The 17,675-nt window shown below is 48.4% G+C and overlaps 9 protein-coding genes across 9 annotated transcripts, besides 26 other annotated features; all 9 read right to left on the reverse strand.

Moving 5' to 3' along the window:
• Positions 1–17,624: a sequence feature (heterozygous, non-Esmeraldo-like haplotype).
• Tc00.1047053511859.10 (AMP deaminase, putative) lies at positions 8–730 on the reverse strand (the record flags this gene model as incomplete). The annotated part of the gene is made up of 1 exon (XM_810205.1): positions 8–730. One exon carries the CDS (start codon positions 728–730, stop codon positions 8–10), a length of 723 nt encoding a protein of 240 aa, XP_815298.1.
• Positions 778–817: a sequence feature (AT_rich).
• Positions 1,014–1,033: a microsatellite.
• Positions 1,195–1,214: a microsatellite.
• Tc00.1047053511859.20 (hypothetical protein, conserved) lies at positions 1,317–2,675 on the reverse strand (the record flags this gene model as incomplete). Its single annotated transcript, XM_810206.1, has 1 exon — positions 1,317–2,675. The coding sequence occupies one exon, from the start codon at positions 2,673–2,675 to the stop codon at positions 1,317–1,319; it is 1,359 nt and encodes a 452-aa protein (XP_815299.1).
• Positions 2,715–2,741: a microsatellite.
• Tc00.1047053511859.30 (hypothetical protein, conserved) lies at positions 3,206–4,372 on the reverse strand (the record flags this gene model as incomplete). The annotated part of the gene is made up of 1 exon (XM_810207.1): positions 3,206–4,372. The coding sequence occupies one exon, from the start codon at positions 4,370–4,372 to the stop codon at positions 3,206–3,208; it is 1,167 nt and encodes a 388-aa protein (XP_815300.1).
• Positions 4,424–4,458: a microsatellite.
• Positions 4,585–4,605: a microsatellite.
• On the reverse strand, positions 4,616–5,341 carry Tc00.1047053511859.40 (hypothetical protein, conserved; the record flags this gene model as incomplete). Its single annotated transcript, XM_810208.1, has 1 exon — positions 4,616–5,341. The coding sequence occupies one exon, from the start codon at positions 5,339–5,341 to the stop codon at positions 4,616–4,618; it is 726 nt and encodes a 241-aa protein (XP_815301.1).
• Positions 5,381–5,412: a sequence feature (A-rich).
• Positions 5,578–5,607: a microsatellite.
• Positions 6,022–6,047: a microsatellite.
• Positions 6,382–7,665, reverse strand: Tc00.1047053511859.50 (hypothetical protein, conserved; the record flags this gene model as incomplete). Its single annotated transcript, XM_810209.1, has 1 exon — positions 6,382–7,665. One exon carries the CDS (start codon positions 7,663–7,665, stop codon positions 6,382–6,384), a length of 1,284 nt encoding a protein of 427 aa, XP_815302.1.
• Positions 7,441–7,478: a microsatellite.
• Tc00.1047053511859.60 (subtilisin-like serine peptidase, putative) lies at positions 7,666–11,892 on the reverse strand (the record flags this gene model as incomplete). Its single annotated transcript, XM_810210.1, has 1 exon — positions 7,666–11,892. One exon carries the CDS (start codon positions 11,890–11,892, stop codon positions 7,666–7,668), a length of 4,227 nt encoding a protein of 1,408 aa, XP_815303.1.
• Positions 11,937–11,991: a sequence feature (GA-rich).
• Positions 12,284–12,310: a sequence feature (AT_rich).
• Tc00.1047053511859.70 (hypothetical protein, conserved) lies at positions 12,329–13,108 on the reverse strand (the record flags this gene model as incomplete). The annotated part of the gene is made up of 1 exon (XM_810211.1): positions 12,329–13,108. The coding sequence occupies one exon, from the start codon at positions 13,106–13,108 to the stop codon at positions 12,329–12,331; it is 780 nt and encodes a 259-aa protein (XP_815304.1).
• Positions 13,281–13,305: a microsatellite.
• Positions 13,403–13,473: a sequence feature (A-rich).
• Positions 13,570–13,597: a microsatellite.
• Positions 13,793–13,818: a sequence feature (AT_rich).
• Positions 13,840–13,873: a microsatellite.
• Positions 13,923–13,983: a sequence feature (A-rich).
• Positions 13,994–15,403, reverse strand: Tc00.1047053511859.80 (uncharacterized protein; the record flags this gene model as incomplete). The annotated part of the gene is made up of 1 exon (XM_810212.1): positions 13,994–15,403. One exon carries the CDS (start codon positions 15,401–15,403, stop codon positions 13,994–13,996), a length of 1,410 nt encoding a protein of 469 aa, XP_815305.1.
• Positions 15,686–15,722: a sequence feature (A-rich).
• Positions 15,760–15,789: a sequence feature (AT_rich).
• Positions 15,802–15,902: a microsatellite.
• Positions 16,553–16,579: a microsatellite.
• On the reverse strand, positions 16,646–17,515 carry Tc00.1047053511859.90 (uncharacterized protein; the record flags this gene model as incomplete). Its single annotated transcript, XM_810213.1, has 1 exon — positions 16,646–17,515. One exon carries the CDS (start codon positions 17,513–17,515, stop codon positions 16,646–16,648), a length of 870 nt encoding a protein of 289 aa, XP_815306.1.
• Positions 17,625–17,674: a sequence feature (haploid, non-Esmeraldo-like haplotype).
• Positions 17,666–17,675: part of a microsatellite that runs on past the window's edge.
• Position 17,675: part of a sequence feature (areas not merged during assembly with more than two copies in the genome that could not be assigned to a particular haplotype) that runs on past the window's edge.

Raw genomic sequence — 17,675 nt, forward strand, 5'->3', positions numbered from 1 at the left:
TCCGGCTCTACACGATTTTTTTGGCTCCCAAACTCAAGGGTGAAATTGCGTCACGTGCAGGAAGAACCATTTCCGGCTCCTCCTCTAGCGTCTGCTGCATGAACTCCACCAATGTTTTCGCCGACATGCAGCTTCCAATGCGTCGCACGTCAAGTTTCGGGGCGCGATCGTAGCTCCCTCCACCGAGTGTTGGATGAAAATCATCCTCACGCACGCCATTAAAGGCACGATACAGACGATAGCGACTCTGCAGCACTTTGATGCGGGGCTCACAGGCGGAGAAGAGCAATGAGTTGGCCATCACCTGGCAAAGTCCCTCAAACTGTGCACGGAAGTTTTTGTAGTCAAAAACCGGCTGCGACTCCAAAAGGGTGTCCATCGTCATGTCGCGTGGCGCAATTAAACCTTCATGGCAGCGTAAAAGGGAGTGGGAATGCTGCGACTCCACCTTTGCACTTTGCAGATGCGAGAGAGAGCCGTAGATAGACTCCAATTGGGGCGTTAATATTTCGCGTAGCTTCCGTGCCTGCTCGCGGGCCTTGCGGTGCACGAGACGCGAGTCATCAACACGGGCAATTTCAGATTCCCACCATGAGACATTTAGTGCAAGTGGCAACGCCCGCACAGATGCAATCAAACGAAGTGCCTTTACAAGCAGCGGGGCAGCGGTTGCAAAATGTCTGTCCGCCTCATCGTTCTGGATAAGCACCTCATGCCAGTGACGTTCCATAAATAAATGTTTTCTTTATTTTATTCCTTTCCAAATTTTAATCGGACAAATATTTTTTGTTTATTTCTATTTTTTATTTTTTTTTATGTAAATACACAACACTAACCGTCCACACGTTATCTCTTTTGATTTGTTTGAGTGACGTTTCCGTCAGCGCCTCGACAACTTTTTTCCTCCTTTTTTTCCCCCCTCCCCAGCTTGTCCACCGTGCCTGTGCTTATGTATGTATGTGGAGGGTGCCGTGGCAACGCAAAAAAGTCTGTCAAATTGAAAGAAAGAGAGAAATAATAATAATAATAATAAACCGCAACGGAAGTGAAGGGAATCACCACCGCACCGTGTACCGACATTAAATACACCTCACACGTATGATGAAATACAATGTGAAGGTAAATAGAGAGGGAGAGGACATATATATATATATGTATGGTATGTATCTTAAGCGGAAAATTTATCTTGCACTTAACAACAACAACAACAACAAAGATATCCAGAAAAGGAAGAACGCCCAGGCAAAAGTTTGAGGCGGCAAAATAGACCCAAGAAGAGAAATTAAACCAAAATAATAATAATAATAATGGACCGCTCATGAGAATATCGGGAATTGATGATGCATGTCCACCCCCTTCCGTGCCTCCGCCCCTATACGCTTCTTGCGGCGGTATGCTTCCATGACAGCCTCACGCAAGCGCCGCATCTCTTCCTCCTTAGAAAGCTTCTTGGGCGCGCCTGTGCGGCGGGCCGCAGCCGCAGAAGTGCTAACAGGCCCCAGGCCGAGGCGCTCAAGTCGCCTTTCTTCTCCCACCCCACCAACCGATGACAACATCTGCAAACGTTCCTTCTGCGACGACGCAACTCCGCCCTTGAGGAAATTCCTACAGGAGGAGGATTCCATTCGGTTGGCAAGACGTGTGATAGAGGCGTCGTGACGCGGAATAACGTCAAAAACAGGAGGAGCCTCCACGCGTTCGCCGAACCGTACAACATCCACCAACTCACAGAAGTCACGGGGCACTTTAGCGCCCTTGTCGTTCGGGTAACGCATCGCACTGTGAGGGACATCCACACCCCCTTTTGCACCTTCATCTAAGAACGTGATCCGCTTGCGTTTTCTTTTCTGGCTCTCAGTTTCGCTGCGGTCTTGTTTTATGTTTTTCCCCGCAACGCTTTTTTCAGCCGCCACCGCCTCCTCTGCCTTTTCCTTCTGCATCTGCTTTAGCTTCTTCTCGAAGGCGGCATCCTTGGGGTCAACCGGATATTCCCTCCTCCGCTTCTTCCCACCTTTGCTGGAAAGGACTTCTCTCAGCTGCTCTTCCGTCTCGCGAAGTACTTCCCTCACTCGCTCCCGCCGGGCTTCCGCCTTCTTCCGATGCTTTCTTTCCTTCTTTCTTGAAATGATGGCTACCAATGCGTTTTCCGCTTCCCCCCTCTCCTCCTCCGCCAGCGTCTTAAAGGCCATGATGGGGCGTGCAAGGGATGCAGCCATTTCTTCATTGAGTGCCACGGGTGCTGTAAGTGACGTCTTCTTCGCTTTCTTCGCATGGTGTTTCTTCTTCCCCACCACCGCCTCCACAGCAGCGGTAGCCATGGATGAGTGGGTGGCGGGAGAAGGGGAAACCTCCCCGTTGTCTTCACACAATTTCCCATCGCCTGTTGTTTTTTTTGTTTGCCTCTGCTGATGCTCCCCTATTTCTTTCTTCTGCTGCTCCTCGTGTCGCTGCTGGTGCCTTTCCTGCAGCCGCTTCTGCTTTGCCATGAGGAATTTCATCACCGCCCTCTGACTGATGGGGTAATCACGCTGGCTGCCATTCTTGCCAAATGACACCGGCGGCTGGTTGGCCATCTTATTGCGCCTCTGCTCCCGCTGGAATGGAGACAACTTCGGGTTCTTGTTGCGCCTCCGCCCGTGCTCCTTGTGGCGTGGCACACGCTGCCGCCGAGCCATCTATTTATTTTTTCCTCTGCCCTCGCTTCTTTCCTTTCTACACACACACACACACACACACACGCAAAATCAGTGGATATATATATGTGGAGAGAAAAACAAAAACAAAGGTAAATAACAACAAAAACTCCCCCCCTCCTTTTTTTTTTTTTTTTTTGCCATGAACTGCGTCTGTGCTCCTTCCCTCTGGATGCATGAAACATTTCACTCATTTATTCTTCGGTCCACATCCACTTCTTTTTGTTTCCTTTTTCTCTTTCCCTCGCCTAAAACATTTCCTCATTTAATTTAACCACAACCGTATTCGGAGACGCGCGGTGTCGCTGAGTTAATCGTTAAGCACCTTTTCTTGTCCACTTTTTTTCTTCCATTACAAAACAACAGGCAGAATACATGCATCATGCTCTGCTCATCCTCGCAGCATTCAGGCCCCACTGGGGTGCATTCTCCATGCGCAGGGAGTAATGATAGATATAACACCGTCAAGTACTCCCCCTCTTGCTTCTTCTCCCTCTGCGTATTTGCACACTTCATACCGTGTTTTCCACCGAGGCCAGGTGCTCCGCAAACGCCTTGGCGGCACCGTCTGAAAGTGTGAGCGTCACCCGCACGTGGCCGTCCACCTCAAACTGGTCCAGAAGCTCCTTCGCCCGAAAGAGTGTCTTCCTTGAAGCAAACAGCACACGAAAGTGCTGCGGGTACAACATCCAGCAGGTGATAAAACCGGGGATTTCTTTTAACTGGTCACAAAGTTCTTTTGTGTGCATCCGCGTCGACGTTGTCGCGACAGCAGTGATCATTTCTGCCTGACGCACCGTAGATTGGAGGAGAGGCGAAAAGTTCTTTGCATCGCCAGGGGTTGGCTCTCCGCTTTGGTGCTCTTCTTCCTTTTCCTCATCGGTGGTGGCATTCCGACGCCGTTTACGTGGCTTTACCCCCCGCAGAACCTCACCATCTTCTTTGCCTGGCACATTAAGAAGAAACTTTGGCGGATGCGTAAAGTACGGCGCGTGGCGGAGTGCCATGACCATGTCTTCGAGGGAGGCAAAAACTGGATTATTCCCTACAGGGGCAGCCACACACTTGATCGGCGAACCACCACTAACACCAACACCTTTTTTTTCTTCTTTTCCATTACCCCTACCTACAACCTTCTCTTTATTTGTCTGATGGCCTTGTTTCTTCTCACGCATGCCGGCACGATGTGGGAGGTACACGCTCGAGACATCGCCATCCGCCCTCCCATAAACGGCAACTTCAACGGAGCGTGTCTCCGTGCGGGCAGTGACTGTGTAGCGGCATTGTCGCCTTTTCGCTTCTTTTCCCAACGCAGTTGATGCCTCCTTATCCATGCCCTTTACAGTCGCCGACAATGCCTGCTGCTGTGGGCCGTGATGATGCTGCTCGTTCAGACAACAATACTGTGGCAAGGCCTTTTGGTGCACTTGTGCAAAATCATTCTCGACATTCGTAATGACAACAACGTAGCGTTCCCCATCGTGCACCGTCTCGGTATTCCCGTGTTTGTCCTTTACTGCTGTGACGGGACCTTTGCGCATATACCTCAGCTGGCCGCCATGCATCATACTAGACTCTCCCCTTTGCGCATCGCGTTTACTGTGCTGCTTCTTCTCTAAATGACTCTGCTTTCTGTTGCTTCTCTTCTCAGCCCTTTCATTGGGTACCGCCACGGACATGCCCCTCCCCACTCCTCCTTGCTATTTATGTTTGTATTATCACCTTCCCCCATGTATATATATATATATATTATATGTTTATGTGTGCAGGAACATGTAAAGAGGAAAATAATGAGGGTTTAGGGAATGGATGCACGTGAGAACCAAATAGACATACACCCTACTGACATCGCATTGAAGGAAAAAACAGGTATCATGGCACATACACAAAAAACAACAACAACAACAACAACGATCGCCCACTCACAGTTTGTCGTAGCGGTATTTCATCTTTGCGAGGCGCAGGAGGTCATTCTTTCCGGTAACGATGGAACGGAGTGTCCTTGCAAAAACAAAGTGCATCACGGGCTGCCACAGCACCAGCACCAACTCCACCCAGTTGTCTGCAACCCCAAAAAACACGGGTCCCTGCTGTGCCATGTGTGTGTGATAGACACGCATCACATATAGCCAATACACCGTAGGCCAAAGAGCGAGAAAACCCAAAAAGTAATGGTACCGCGGCGGTTCTGTCACTACCAACGCTGCCGTACATGCGTCCCTTCTCCCTGCATGCACGCCCGTCTCTTGTTCTCTGCCGGGATTCGTTTCAACGAGTGCGGCCTCATCAATGTAAAGAGTACGACGACACGTACGCATGTCATACAACCCACCTGCCACTAAAAGAATAGACGACGTCATAATCGCAACGGTCCCTCCAAATGTCAATGGTGGAGCATCATCGATGACGGCGTACACAAGTGGGTGACCAGCTGCCAACATGGCAATAAACAGAAAGGCCAGAAATATCTGAAGCACAGCAACAACACGGAGGAGTGTCACACTTGAGCGCATGGATGCTGCAAGATAATGAAGCACCTGCACCTGCTCCTGCGTGCTCAATGGATCATGAGAATTGATAAGTCGTCGTGCCCTTGTGAATTCAGACTCCCGCACATTGCCTAACCGATACCGCAAGGCCGTCCTCATGCGTTCAACTTGCTGACCCACCCACACACCCCACCCTTCAAGAAAGAAAAAAAAAGAAAAAAAAGAAAGAATATCCGTACCAAAACAAAATAAAAGGAATACGTGTGCGTTTGTCACAAGTCACTACAACACAAATATACATTGGGCAAGAACAATATTACCCTCACATATACGTATGTGCGTATAGGGCGTGTGTAGATAAGTGTGTGTATGCATGTACATGCCGGCAATAAAATATAAAAAATAAATAAATAAATAAATATATATATCTTCCTTCTTATTCCTTTTTTTTTTTTCTTTCTCACCGAAAACCTTGCCAAAACCCCTCTCCCTCCACACACAGAGAAAGAAAGAGAAAACAGTAGCTTCTATGCATACATCCAAAAGAATATACCGCGTTTGGTTTGGTGGTACACGAACTCTTTACCCAAATTTCATGCTTCACTCCTTTCTTTTCCTTCCTGGTTTTATTCTTCCTGTTGATTGCACTCGAATCCTTCAAAGGTCTCACAAATACACAACCGGTAAAAAGAGCAGGCGTCATCAGCCCCCCTTCCCCAAAGAAGTTCCATCACTTCCTGCCAGCACGTCAATAAATTCCTCCTACAAGGCACGTGCAAGAAGTGGCAGCCATGCGGATCCCACTAACACGCCACGAAAATCCAACAACACCCACGCGCAAAAAAAAAAAAAAAAAAGCAAAAAATGAAGTGAAATGATATAGGTTTACGTGCGCATGTATTCTATCTAATTTATTTCTGCCTCGAGCAATTCACATTCTTTCCAGAAGCTCCTAGTGTCATTAAACAAATCTTAAGACAGATCCAAGCGTCCCTTTTTTCTTTTCATCCCAGGCCCATTTTCACAGTTACACCGCCCCAGTAAAGGAAAAAAAAAATTGTATTCGAACAGTGAAAAGTACGCATGAGTTCAGTCTCTCTCTCTCTCTCTCTTTTTATTTTTTATGTTTCTACAATGCATCTCATCCACTGCGTCCCATCCCTATAAAGCGGCCGGCCGTGTTTTCTCTTTCCATGACGTTACAACAAGACGGATGCGGAGAGGGAGGCAGAAAAGGACTTCACCCCACCACCGTTAACCGTCACAAGACCCTCCCCTGCCCAGCCAAGATCATTCGTGGACTGCAGGAGCTCTGGAACAAGAACAATGCGCTTCCTAGCCGTCGAAAACTCACCAATTCGCGTGTCATTGTTCGTGTTCCCAGTTCTACCGTTATTCGGAGGAATGCATGAGGCGACACCGTCACTCGGGGCAACGCCGCCACTCTCTCCGCGGCTGCCGGCGGTCGGTCCGTCCCATCCTACTTCTACAGGATCAAGTTCCTCGCCCCCGGCCACTTCATCGTCCACGACTTCTGCATACAAGTCCGGTGCCTTCTGCAGAAACTCCCGTTGCTCTGGACTGTAATCCAACTCTACATCTTTCCGTGCCCCAACAAGTCCTTCGCGGAACCGCCCCAGTAGCGTGGCTTCCGGTCGTACCTTTTCCCACCCATGTTTTTGTACCTCGCGAAGAGGGCGTGCCACGATGGGGCCATCACAACCCACAATCCAGAGCTTGCCACCACGCACGCCGACGATGATAGCCGTTTCATTCATCCACGGCCCCCGTGTAAAGCGGATGCACTGTCCATGGGAAACACCAAACACATCTTCGCAATAACTTGGGTGAATTGAGAAGAAGGCAACGACACGAGTTTGAACATAATACGGCACTTCTCGGAGAATGTCACCGTAATTTATTGGGGGATGATAAATGGGAAGAAGCTTCTGTAGCACGGCTGATTTAAGACGCGAAACGAGGCCAAGGACCTTGCGTGCCTGCAAGCCCCTCGGCTTCCCCACATCCGTAAAAAAAGGCGAGGAAGCTGTGTATGGAATGGGCGGTGAATGCTTCACGAAGCCACGAGAAGACCGCCTCGCACTACTGTGCCGCATCTCGTAATGTTCACCCTGCACGATCCGCACACACACACACCGGAAAAGAACAAACAAACGAATAAAAGAGAAATGACTTTTGCCGACCGATGACATGAAACCAGTACAGAGCGGGCGCAGGCACTTGACTCCGCTCGCAGAAATAATAATAATAATAATAATAATAATAATAATAATAAAGAAATCACAATTGTCAATAAATAAAAGGGGATAAAACACCCGGCATAGGGGAAGCAAAGGACATGCAAACAAACAAACAAAAATACACGCATGAAACACGGCGCTGAAAAATTGACCATCCTGTCCCATAAACATACGCGTACACATGGGTGTATGTAAATGGAGAGGTAAAAGGCACGCATGCATTCATTTTCCTTTTTTCTCCTCTTTCTTCCTCTTACTGTACACCTTATCAGACTTCAAAATTCCACGGAAAGCACAATGTACCCTCTTCCGCTTCCAAAGCAGGATAAACGTCAGCCCAAGAACAACAAGCGACAAGCAGACGAATAAAACCAATTCCATCGCCGCCTCGTGCGTGTTCTTTTCCTTGAAATGAAATTCGTTGTTTCTAAAAATGCAATCATCTTCGGCCACCGTCACGGCGGTCTCCCACCCACTAAAGACCTCACGGAGCCGCCTTGCCACAGCCACTCGACGCGGCGCCGAGGCAAAAAGAGCCGACAGAAGTTCTTCATATTCGTTTTCCTCATATTCCCTCACGTTCACTTCCACCGGAGTTGTGACCGCATGCATGTGGCCGCCACTGCGTTTACACTCAGCGCCATTTGTAAATTCGGGAACATCTCCGGTGTAAACAAAATGAAAAAAGTCACGTATGATACTAAACGTAAAAGAGGGAGCCTCGCTTTCATGAATCACAAGGTTTTTAATTGCCTCACGTACACGTGGGGGTACAACCACCTCGACCCCAGTGTTACCGGACAATTGAGAGGAGACGTCATAAAACAATTTGTCCAAGACACGCAGCGAAGCCTGAAGGGAAGCGGAGGATGAACCAAAGCCGCTGGTATCCGTGAAGACAGCGACGCGTCCTCTTCCCCTCCCACATCTTTTCATACCGTCTGCAGAGCTCCTTCCGCATTCTTTGTCCGTATCACTGTTGCCCACCCCGACAAAACCAAAAAGTGGGATAAATACACCTGGATCCACCTGCCTCCACACATCCGCAGCCTCGCTGGATGCCTCATCTCCCCGTGTTCTCCCCTCGGACTTTGTAAATTCATGCAACTCGTTCGCCCACGCCCTTTCCATGCCGCACACCATCGTTGTTCTCACAATTTCTCCACACGGTGATGCACGTGCGAAACAGCCACTTCCTGCCGGAGGCCAACGTAACATACCTGCAGAGTTCATTCTAGGAAAATGGCGATACACCGTCTGCTCACCCCATCCAGTGTGACGCCGAGAAAAAGAGGAGGAGGTTGCAAGCACCAGCTCGCCATCCACAACTCGCTCCTCGTCAAGCTGAAGCGACCCTTCGCTAATCTCGCACAGAAACTTGTTTAGCGAAGGCACATGACAAGCGCCCTTCAGACCATGTGAATTTCTCTCATGTTCTTCGTCGACTATGGTAGATTCCACCATTTCACCCCTTTTTGTCAAAAATAAGGGCGACCACGTGTGATTTCGAGTAAAATCGTAAAAGGAGAGACCCCGTGCTACTTGCTCGCTGTACCATTCGCTGATGATCACCACATTCAGTTGATACAGCAAAACGGCGTCTGAAAAAACTGCTCGCTCTTCTTTCAAAAGTGGGAGTTCCGGATCGACCAACAACAATGTTCCAATGCTGCTGTAGTAACTCCGCGAGGCATTGCGCCAGTGCAAGGATGGTGTCGGTATTGTTTCATTCCGGTGAAGTCCAAAAGAAAAGTAACTAAGCAGGGGCAATTCAACAAACAGCTTCATTTCTCGACGAAGATACAGCAGGAGTGGTGCCATATTTGTGTGCGGATGATCGCCATCGCATTCAAAGACACCGTGACTTTCACGAGGGGCTCGACGTTTCTTATGCTGTTGTTCTTTGCCATGCATGGGTTCAGGACGAGAATCATCGCCAGGTATAAAATCAGGTGGATAAAACCATTGATGACTAATGTCAAAAGCCATGCGTTGAGCACGTGAAGGTCGTGGTACGATAGAAATCTTAAACGGTATGGTCACCCATTCCGATGCAAATCTTGTTTCATCTTCCTTTGTTCTCCGCAGAATCCCACGAAAAGATGCATTGCAGGTGTACACCACATTGACATTGCCAGACACCTCAATAAGATCAAAATGTCCCAGCACCCTCTCCCTGTCGTCCGCCTCCAAAATTTCCGTGGGTGATGATTTCAGTCGGACATTGGATGCATTGGATGGTGATAAGGCAAAAAGAGAGATCACCCCACTGTACGCCTCTAGGATTTGCGGTGCATGTGCCCGCAGAAATAAAAGCTGTTTAGCGGTGGTCAGATCTACAATGGAGGCCTGACATTGCTCACGCCTATGAGCGCTACAGATACCCCGCGCACTCGTCATCCGTATCCATGGCGTGGCTTGGGCAAGACGTGCTGCAGGGCATTGTGGATAGTAAATATTGATATTATATTCGACTGGTGTCGCCGAGGGAAAAAGGGGCTGCTCGCAATAAGGCCAGTTGAGCAAACAAAGAGGCAATGAAGATGGTGACGCCTCTCCATATGGTAGCTGATGCTCGCCTGTGGCTTCAATTTCCCTGGGGAAGGCAAACCCGCTCAAAAGTTTTCGACTTTGCCCTTCTTCTGCGATCCATGAAAGTGCACACATCGGGCACACCTCTCCGGCTCCTTGGCTCATGCGACTGTACTGCAATACATTTCGGTAGTGAAAAAGAGTCCGCGTTATGGCAATGCCATCACGACGGTGGAACGTATTTCTACCCCGACGCCACCAGTCACTTTTCCGTTGGGCCAACAATTCCTTTTCTTCTTTGTGAAGCGCCGCTTCCATGAAGCGTAGTGCGGACAGTCTCGGATGAATCTCAACCGCCGTCTCCATCAGTACCCGTTTTATTACTGCAACGTTCATATTTGCCTTCCAGTTCCCATGTAAACGTTGAAGAGCGTCAATGCAAAGTGCAACAATTCCCGCCACAATCGGGGCGGCCACACTCGTGCCGTGCGAAACGCGTAGTGACAACGTACCAGACCCCTCGTCGCGTCCCACACCAAGAACGTGCTCGCCCAGCGCCACGAGATCCGGTCTTGGTCGGCCCGTTCCATATGGCATCTCCCATGTACTCGGCCCCCTACCGGAGAACGTTGAAACCCACCGCACAGGTAAGCGTATAGAAGATTTGTTCATTTCTGTATTATCATCACCATCCTCATAATAATCACGACGTGAAATAAGACGTCTTCCACGTGTTCCAAGCGATCCCACCGATATCACTTCGTTCTGGTCTGCAGGGTTATGCACAGATCCCATCCTGGGACCTTCATTACCTGTTGCAGCCACCACCACCACGCCCTTCGTCGCCACTTCCGTAATTTTCTCTGTGAAGACGGCATCATAGTAGTCGATGCCTCCAAATGACAAATTTATAATATTTGCACCCCACTGAAGAGCAAAATTCAACGCGGCTATACACCAAGCGGTGCGAGTATCACGATTGTCATCAAAAACACGCAGCATATGAACATCCGCACCTGGCGCCATCCCGAGGTATTGCGAGCGAGCAGAAAGTAGTCCCGTCTTCTCTGCGATAAATTTGTCATCGGACTTCATGTGTTTTGCCTCCAAAACACTCTTATTTCGATTCCACTCCAATAATGAGATGTTTCCAGCCATCAAGGAGACGCTAAAGGTGCCATGCCCATCTTGGTTATTCTCGCACGAAAAACCCGGCACAAAGCTTGTACACATAAGAAGAGGTTTTCTTGTGCCACCTGTTCCCTTTGAATCCCGTTGCTGTTCAAGTGATGATGATTCTGACAGAAGTAGATGCGAATCAAGTCCCGTATCCAACAAAGCGATACGAACGCCTCTTCCTGTCCACTTCAACGTTGAGGAAAGACCAAAATATCGTCGTGGGTACAGCGGCCGCGCTGTAGCGAAGCCTGTTTGCTGTGCCACTGAAGCTAGAGTCCGATTTCCCCAAAGGAACGTATTTTCCACCACGCGAAGGACAGAAATTTGCCCCACACAAGGAAAAACAAACCGAACATCACGGAGTTCCGTTTGAACACATCGCATGCTACGATTTCTTTGCGGTGACAACACACGCACCACAACAAAGTCCTGCCATCCTCCGTCTTTTGATACATGAGGTGCAATAGACAGGCAGCCACACGTCTTGTCTGCCTGCCGCCATTTCCACCATCGCTGAGTCTCTTTAGCAACGTTGATTGTCCCGTCGGGAAGAAGATAAGTATTGATAAAAACAATGTAGTCACGACCAAAACCGCTGTCACAAGGGACAGGGGACTGTACGCCTCCCCGCACGAGTAGCGTTTGCGACAACAACAGGAGAAGGAAAACACAAAAAGAATTCCCAGCCAAATGATGAAACTGCTTCGTGAACGTGGAGCCTATTTGTCTGCATCTCATTCCTTTCCCTTCTTTTTTTTTTTTTTTGTGATCCGCCTCATTCAAAAAAAGAAGAAAAAAAAAAAAAGGAAAGGCATTGGAAGAGAAGGGAAGAAGAAGCCAGTACCACCATAGCCTTCAGGGTGACAACGCACACCGCCTAGTTGTAATCAACATCTCCTTTGCAAATTTCACTTGCCCCTCTCTTCTCTTCCTTTCCACCTTCTTCCTTTCCGCATAAAAATGTGGGAAGAAGTGGGAGAGTTCTGGCAGAGTTGTCAGATATGTGATTTTACATCAATTGTGGAAAAATGACGGGTGGTTGTGACGCATTTCACCGCACGGCAGCTTTCCCCTAACCATTTTTTTTTTCCCTTCTTTTCCTCTTTACCGCCGCTCTCTCTCAATATGCATATAAAAAAATATAAATATATATATTCTCCCCAGTGCTGTCGACTCAGCCGTTTCCATTGACGCTCGACGCGGGAACCAGCGGTGGGGCGCGTGTGTTGGTGTTTAGAAGCCGCTCCGCCAGCCACCGAATGGGATTTTCGGGTTTCGCCTTTGACAACTCCACGAGTGCAGGCAACAGGGCGCCCTTCAGCTCTGCCTGCACGTATTCTTTCGAGGCACCCGTGCTTGGCACATCCTGCGCTAACATGCGTGGAAACAGTAGCTGAACCACCTGCTTTGCTGCAACGGCAGTGGCATTACAAAACACCGGACATGAAATGTGTGATCCTTCGGACTTTTCTTCATTTTCCCTTTCATTTTTCACTGCTGCCGTGGTAGCCTCTTCCCGTGTGGCCTTTTCCCGAATGCACTTTAGCACCGATGTAAAGTCCTCATCAGCGAATAGACGACAGAGAAACCGCAACAAATCCACATGACAGTCCCGTCGTGCCAGCACATACAAGTATACATGTCCAACAAGGTCCTGTTGCCCAGTTGGAACGGAGGTCGCGTGCTCACACGTGAACATGGGCCGAGACGTCGCCGCGTCCTCCAAAGCAATCGATGGGGCGGCACTACCACTGAGAAATGCGGTACGATCAAGCTGGACGGCAATGGTGTCTGCCAACTCCTCATTGATGCGCCGGTATTCCTCGTGGATGATAATAAATCCCGCCTCATGCAGCTTGAACTTAATCACGGAAAGCAACTCCCGCTCCTGCGCATATTTGGGGCGCACAAAAAGAGCCGCTTTTGACACAACACCACTGAGAGACGATGTCATTCTCGTGAAGGAAAACAAAAACTACTGTCAATGTGGCCTTGACTTCTTCTTGTCAATTGCGGGGTGTTCACAGCCCTCTTCCGTCGCTGTCTTTATTTATTTATTTATTTGTCCACCCTCTCTTTTCTTCTATTTATCTTTTTCTCTCACTGTGTGCGTGCATGCGTTTTTCAAAAAAAAAAAAAAAAAAAAAAAAAGAGAGAGCGGGGAAAAGACACAAACAAACAACAACGATTCGCTGACGGTCGTAGGAGGACAGACACTCTCCTCACACTCAAGAAAGACAACAACAACAAGAAAAAAAAAAAAAAGGGCAAAAAAAAAAAAAAAAAGAAAAACTAAAAAAATAAATAAATAAAAAAGAAGGCTCTCTTTATTCGTCTCGTTGGCAGATTCCCTCCTGTCATTTTTTTTTTTTTTTTCTTTTGAGCTTCCCTCCCATTACTTCCTTTCTTTTTTGTTCTCTCCCTTTCTCTCTCTCTCTCTCTCGGCCCACCCTTCCCACACCCTGATGCACATATATATATGTATGTGTATGTTATATACAGCCTGCGAGGGCACCGGTGCCATGGATATATCCCTTAAAAAACAAATCACATCAATGCAACGAATACATCCACACCCGTCACAATAAAATGCAATACAAATGGCTGCTTAACAACACCACAACGCAGTTTGTTCCACATATATATATATTTATATATATTTTTCTCGATTGGATCCCTTTCCTCTTTTTTTTTCTTTTTCTTTTTTTTTTTTCCTTTTGGATGAAGGGAGATGGAGGGGGATAAGAAGGGATTCGCCAGCAACAGACAAAAAAAAAAAAAAAAAGAGCAAAGAAGAAGAAGAAGAAAAAAAAAAAGGAAAAAAAGAAAGACCGAAACCCTACGAGAGACGCAGCTGGCTAACAACTTCTTGCACTAGTAACTCCTGAATACTACGCATCTTCCTTCCCTGTTGTTGACGTGACGGACTGGGGAAATGACTGCCGCCTGTTTGCCTCAGGGAGGTGGTGGAAGGACTTTTCTCTTGTGGATTAGTCTTTTCTAAATCATTTGGGGGTGAAGAACCCTGCCGTCCCACAGAACGTGCCTGCGTACGATAAACACAGTCATTCCGGGAACTTCGCGTGGAATTCTCTGAATTTCGTAAACCGTTTGTCTTTGAGCACAATAATAAAGGAAACGACAAATTTTGCGTCGGTTGTGGAAAATTTGAGGTGCCATTCAAGTTCTTCACGCTAACGTTACTATTGGCACCGCTACGGGCTGTACTACAGGTGCTGCTTTTATTCATGGAAGTGACGGATTCGTGTGAAAAAAAGTTAGGCACATCACTCTTCTCAACTGGGTCCCCCGTGCTAGCAAGGGAAACTTTTCTCGGCATAGGAACAGACAAGCATCTCGAATTCTGTGAACGCACATAATGGCTAGTTATACCGGATGACCCACCGCTGTTTCCCGCACTCGCAAGAGGCTGCAGCCTCAGCACTACCGGAGAGCACAAGGAGGACGCGGGCAAGACTTCAATTCCTCCTTTAAGACAATTCTGCTGAAGCAAGGCACATGGACGCTTTGCTGTCTCATGGGACCCGCCCACGCTATGCACTGGACAACTTCTCCACGTGTTTGGCAGAATGCATGGAATCGATGGCGTAGGATTAGGCGATCCATTCGAGCCAGTCCTCAAAGAAGAAGCACGAGAAGCGACAGTGCCTGGAGACATGGAAAATACATCAGAGGCCAAAGTTACATTCCATTCTCGAGAAGCATTTGGCCTTTGTGGTGGTGTCAGTTGAGGACGTGGCTGCAGCGTTAGTTTCGGTGGGCCCTGAAAGCTCATCTCGGCATGAATGATATCATGCATAACAGAGCCAGTGAGGGCCCCAACACGTTCAGCAATAGGAAATAATACAGGCGATTTTCTTGAATGAGATTGACACGGCACCGTGGGGGGAGCATTTTGTGCTCCCGTGAGAAGTCTCTGTCCCTGTTGTAGTTGCAATTCTCCAGCGTCCCCCCCAACTTCGCGTTGTTCCTCTTTCCCCTTCTCCGTTCCACCTGTATCGAATACAGACTCCGTAGTGGCAACAGGAGGAGAATCTGTTTTGCCCACCATGTCGGTTGGACCTTCAACGCCCATGGATGACTTCACCCGAAAGGAATTTACCCTCTTCCATGGAGGTCGCCGCTGTTCTCCGCCGACCATGGCACTACTCTCTTCTTCTTCTGCCTCGTGGGAGGCATGGGGGACCACCGATTCCTGCATTTCTCCTTCGACCATTCCCTGTCTCATGTTTTTATTCGTCTTCTCCCGCCGCCGATTTTGTTGTCACGTGCCTCCCCGCCCCCTTGGCTTCCAACGGTCGTGCGTCCGCCCTCCTTCGCTTCCCTGCGGCCTGCAACAAAGTGGGAATAATGCGGCCCCCGTGAAACCGGCAGCGGCGGGGAAAGGAGAGCGCAAACAACGTCGATGGAGCGGATGGCGAAGGCAATGAATAAACGCAGAATGGCAAGACACAGAGTAAACGGATAGGGGAATCACCAACGCGCAGGCCTACACACAAACACACCAAGGAAGAAGAAAAAGAAAAGGAAAGAAAGAAAAAAAAAAACACACTGATGGGAGAAAAGAAGGGGAATAAAGACTCCAAAATATAAATAAATAAATATATTTTAAATGGTCGTCCCTTCCACACACACACACACACACACACACACACACACACACACACACACACACACACACACACACACACACACACACACACACACACACACACACACACACACACTTTCTCTCTCTCTCTTTGTGAACCGGTGTTACTCGTCACCTTCCTCGCTGTATAATTGTTTGTGCCCGTCAATATATATATATATGTGTTCTACGTTTTTGCGTTGCCCCGACAACACGCACACGACGGGCAAAACGAATAAAAAACAAACAAACAAAAATCAACTCATCCGTCATCATCATAACAACAACAACAAGAGCAAAGCAATCGCAGCAAAGTGCAATAAACAACAAAAAAAAATGGGTGGGGATTTATTCCAATTCTTTGCCTTTTCCCACTCCCCTACACTCATCAAGCAATTCCTGCGGGAATGGGGATTTGTTGTGTGGGAAAATGGGAGGGGAAGCCACAGGAGAAAAATGCCCCCCTTCACTCAACAACGGCAAGTAGAGAATAGAGAAAGCAAGAATAAAAAAAAAGCAGGAAAAAAAAAACATCGTTACATATAAGAAACCACCCCAGCTCTGCCAACAACACTAACAAATAAATGAAACCTCAACCAGAAGCCAATAATAATGGAACGACGGAGGTGGCTTCCTCCAAACGTCATCATGGCATGGCTTTATCGCAGGCGGCTGCTTCATGCACACTGATGACACCTCCAGGGTTTCTGCTCGCAAGTATAATTGTGGACAAGGCACTGTTTTCCATATTTATTTATATATTTACTTATTTATATTTATGTTTGACAAAAAAAACAAAACAAGAGAAAAACAACAAAAACAAAAAGACCTCAAGCAGCATCAGGGGTTTCTCCTACATGTAGACTTTTGCCAAAGAGGCATGGCCACGTCATCATCTTCACTTTTTATGGGTTCCGGACGGTATCGGCGCAGTCGCCTGCCATTTGCCGTGCTGAAACGTTTAGTTTGCGGCTCTGTACTATCATCACAGCCGCCTGCATCGCCGTCAACGTCACCATTCTCATCGGTTCCCAGATGCACATCATCGTGACTCTGTAACGCCGTCGTCTCGGTCAATGGGGGGAATTTCACAATTGTCGCCGCACAAGTCTGAGAAATAGACTGCTCGTACCTTCGTCGCCACAACTCCTCCTCGTGCCGCCGCCATTGCTCTGCCCTATTCTGTAGCCTCCTCTGTCGTAACATCCAACTTGTTGCAGAACTGTTTTCATCGCATCCGAGCGGACAGAGTTCAGAGTCGATGGAATTGGCATGAGGGGCAGCAGAGTGCACATCCTCCGCCTGTGCTTCTTCCGCCGACAACATAACACAAACGCCATCCACCTGAGACATGCAAATATCTCCATCCCACGCAATCTGCAATCGGAGTGGTTGGTAGGCGGCGTCCTTGTTCCCTGCACCATTTTCAGTGTCCGTACTAACTCCCAATGTTGTGCCACCGCCAAAAACCGACAATGTAGGAGTGGGGTTCCGCATCAAAGAATCCACACACTCTGTGTGGGTCCCAACACGCACTTCTGAAAATGAGAGTGACAACTGCACATCTGCAGATTCTTCCTCCCTCTGACCCACACCGTTATTCAGCTCTTGACCCACCATGCACGTCGTATCATCCTGAACCCTTCCGCTGTCCTCATTTACACCAGACCTCTTCCCCACGGAATGCATTCCACACACAGACGCCTTCATTCCTTCTCTATTCCTCTTTAATGCTGCCTCCGTTACACTCCCTTCCACTCCCTTCGTACCTGAAATATTATTTTCCAACTGCCCTCTTCGTTGCTTTTCCGCCGCACCCACACCCCTCCGCAACTTAAGACCACAAGCAAAAGAAGCAGTAAACAAAAAC

This window comes from Trypanosoma cruzi, genomic scaffold, assembly GCF_000209065.1.
Source record: "Trypanosoma cruzi strain CL Brener 1047053517177 genomic scaffold, whole genome shotgun sequence".
Taxonomy (NCBI): Eukaryota; Euglenozoa; class Kinetoplastea; order Trypanosomatida; family Trypanosomatidae; genus Trypanosoma; species Trypanosoma cruzi.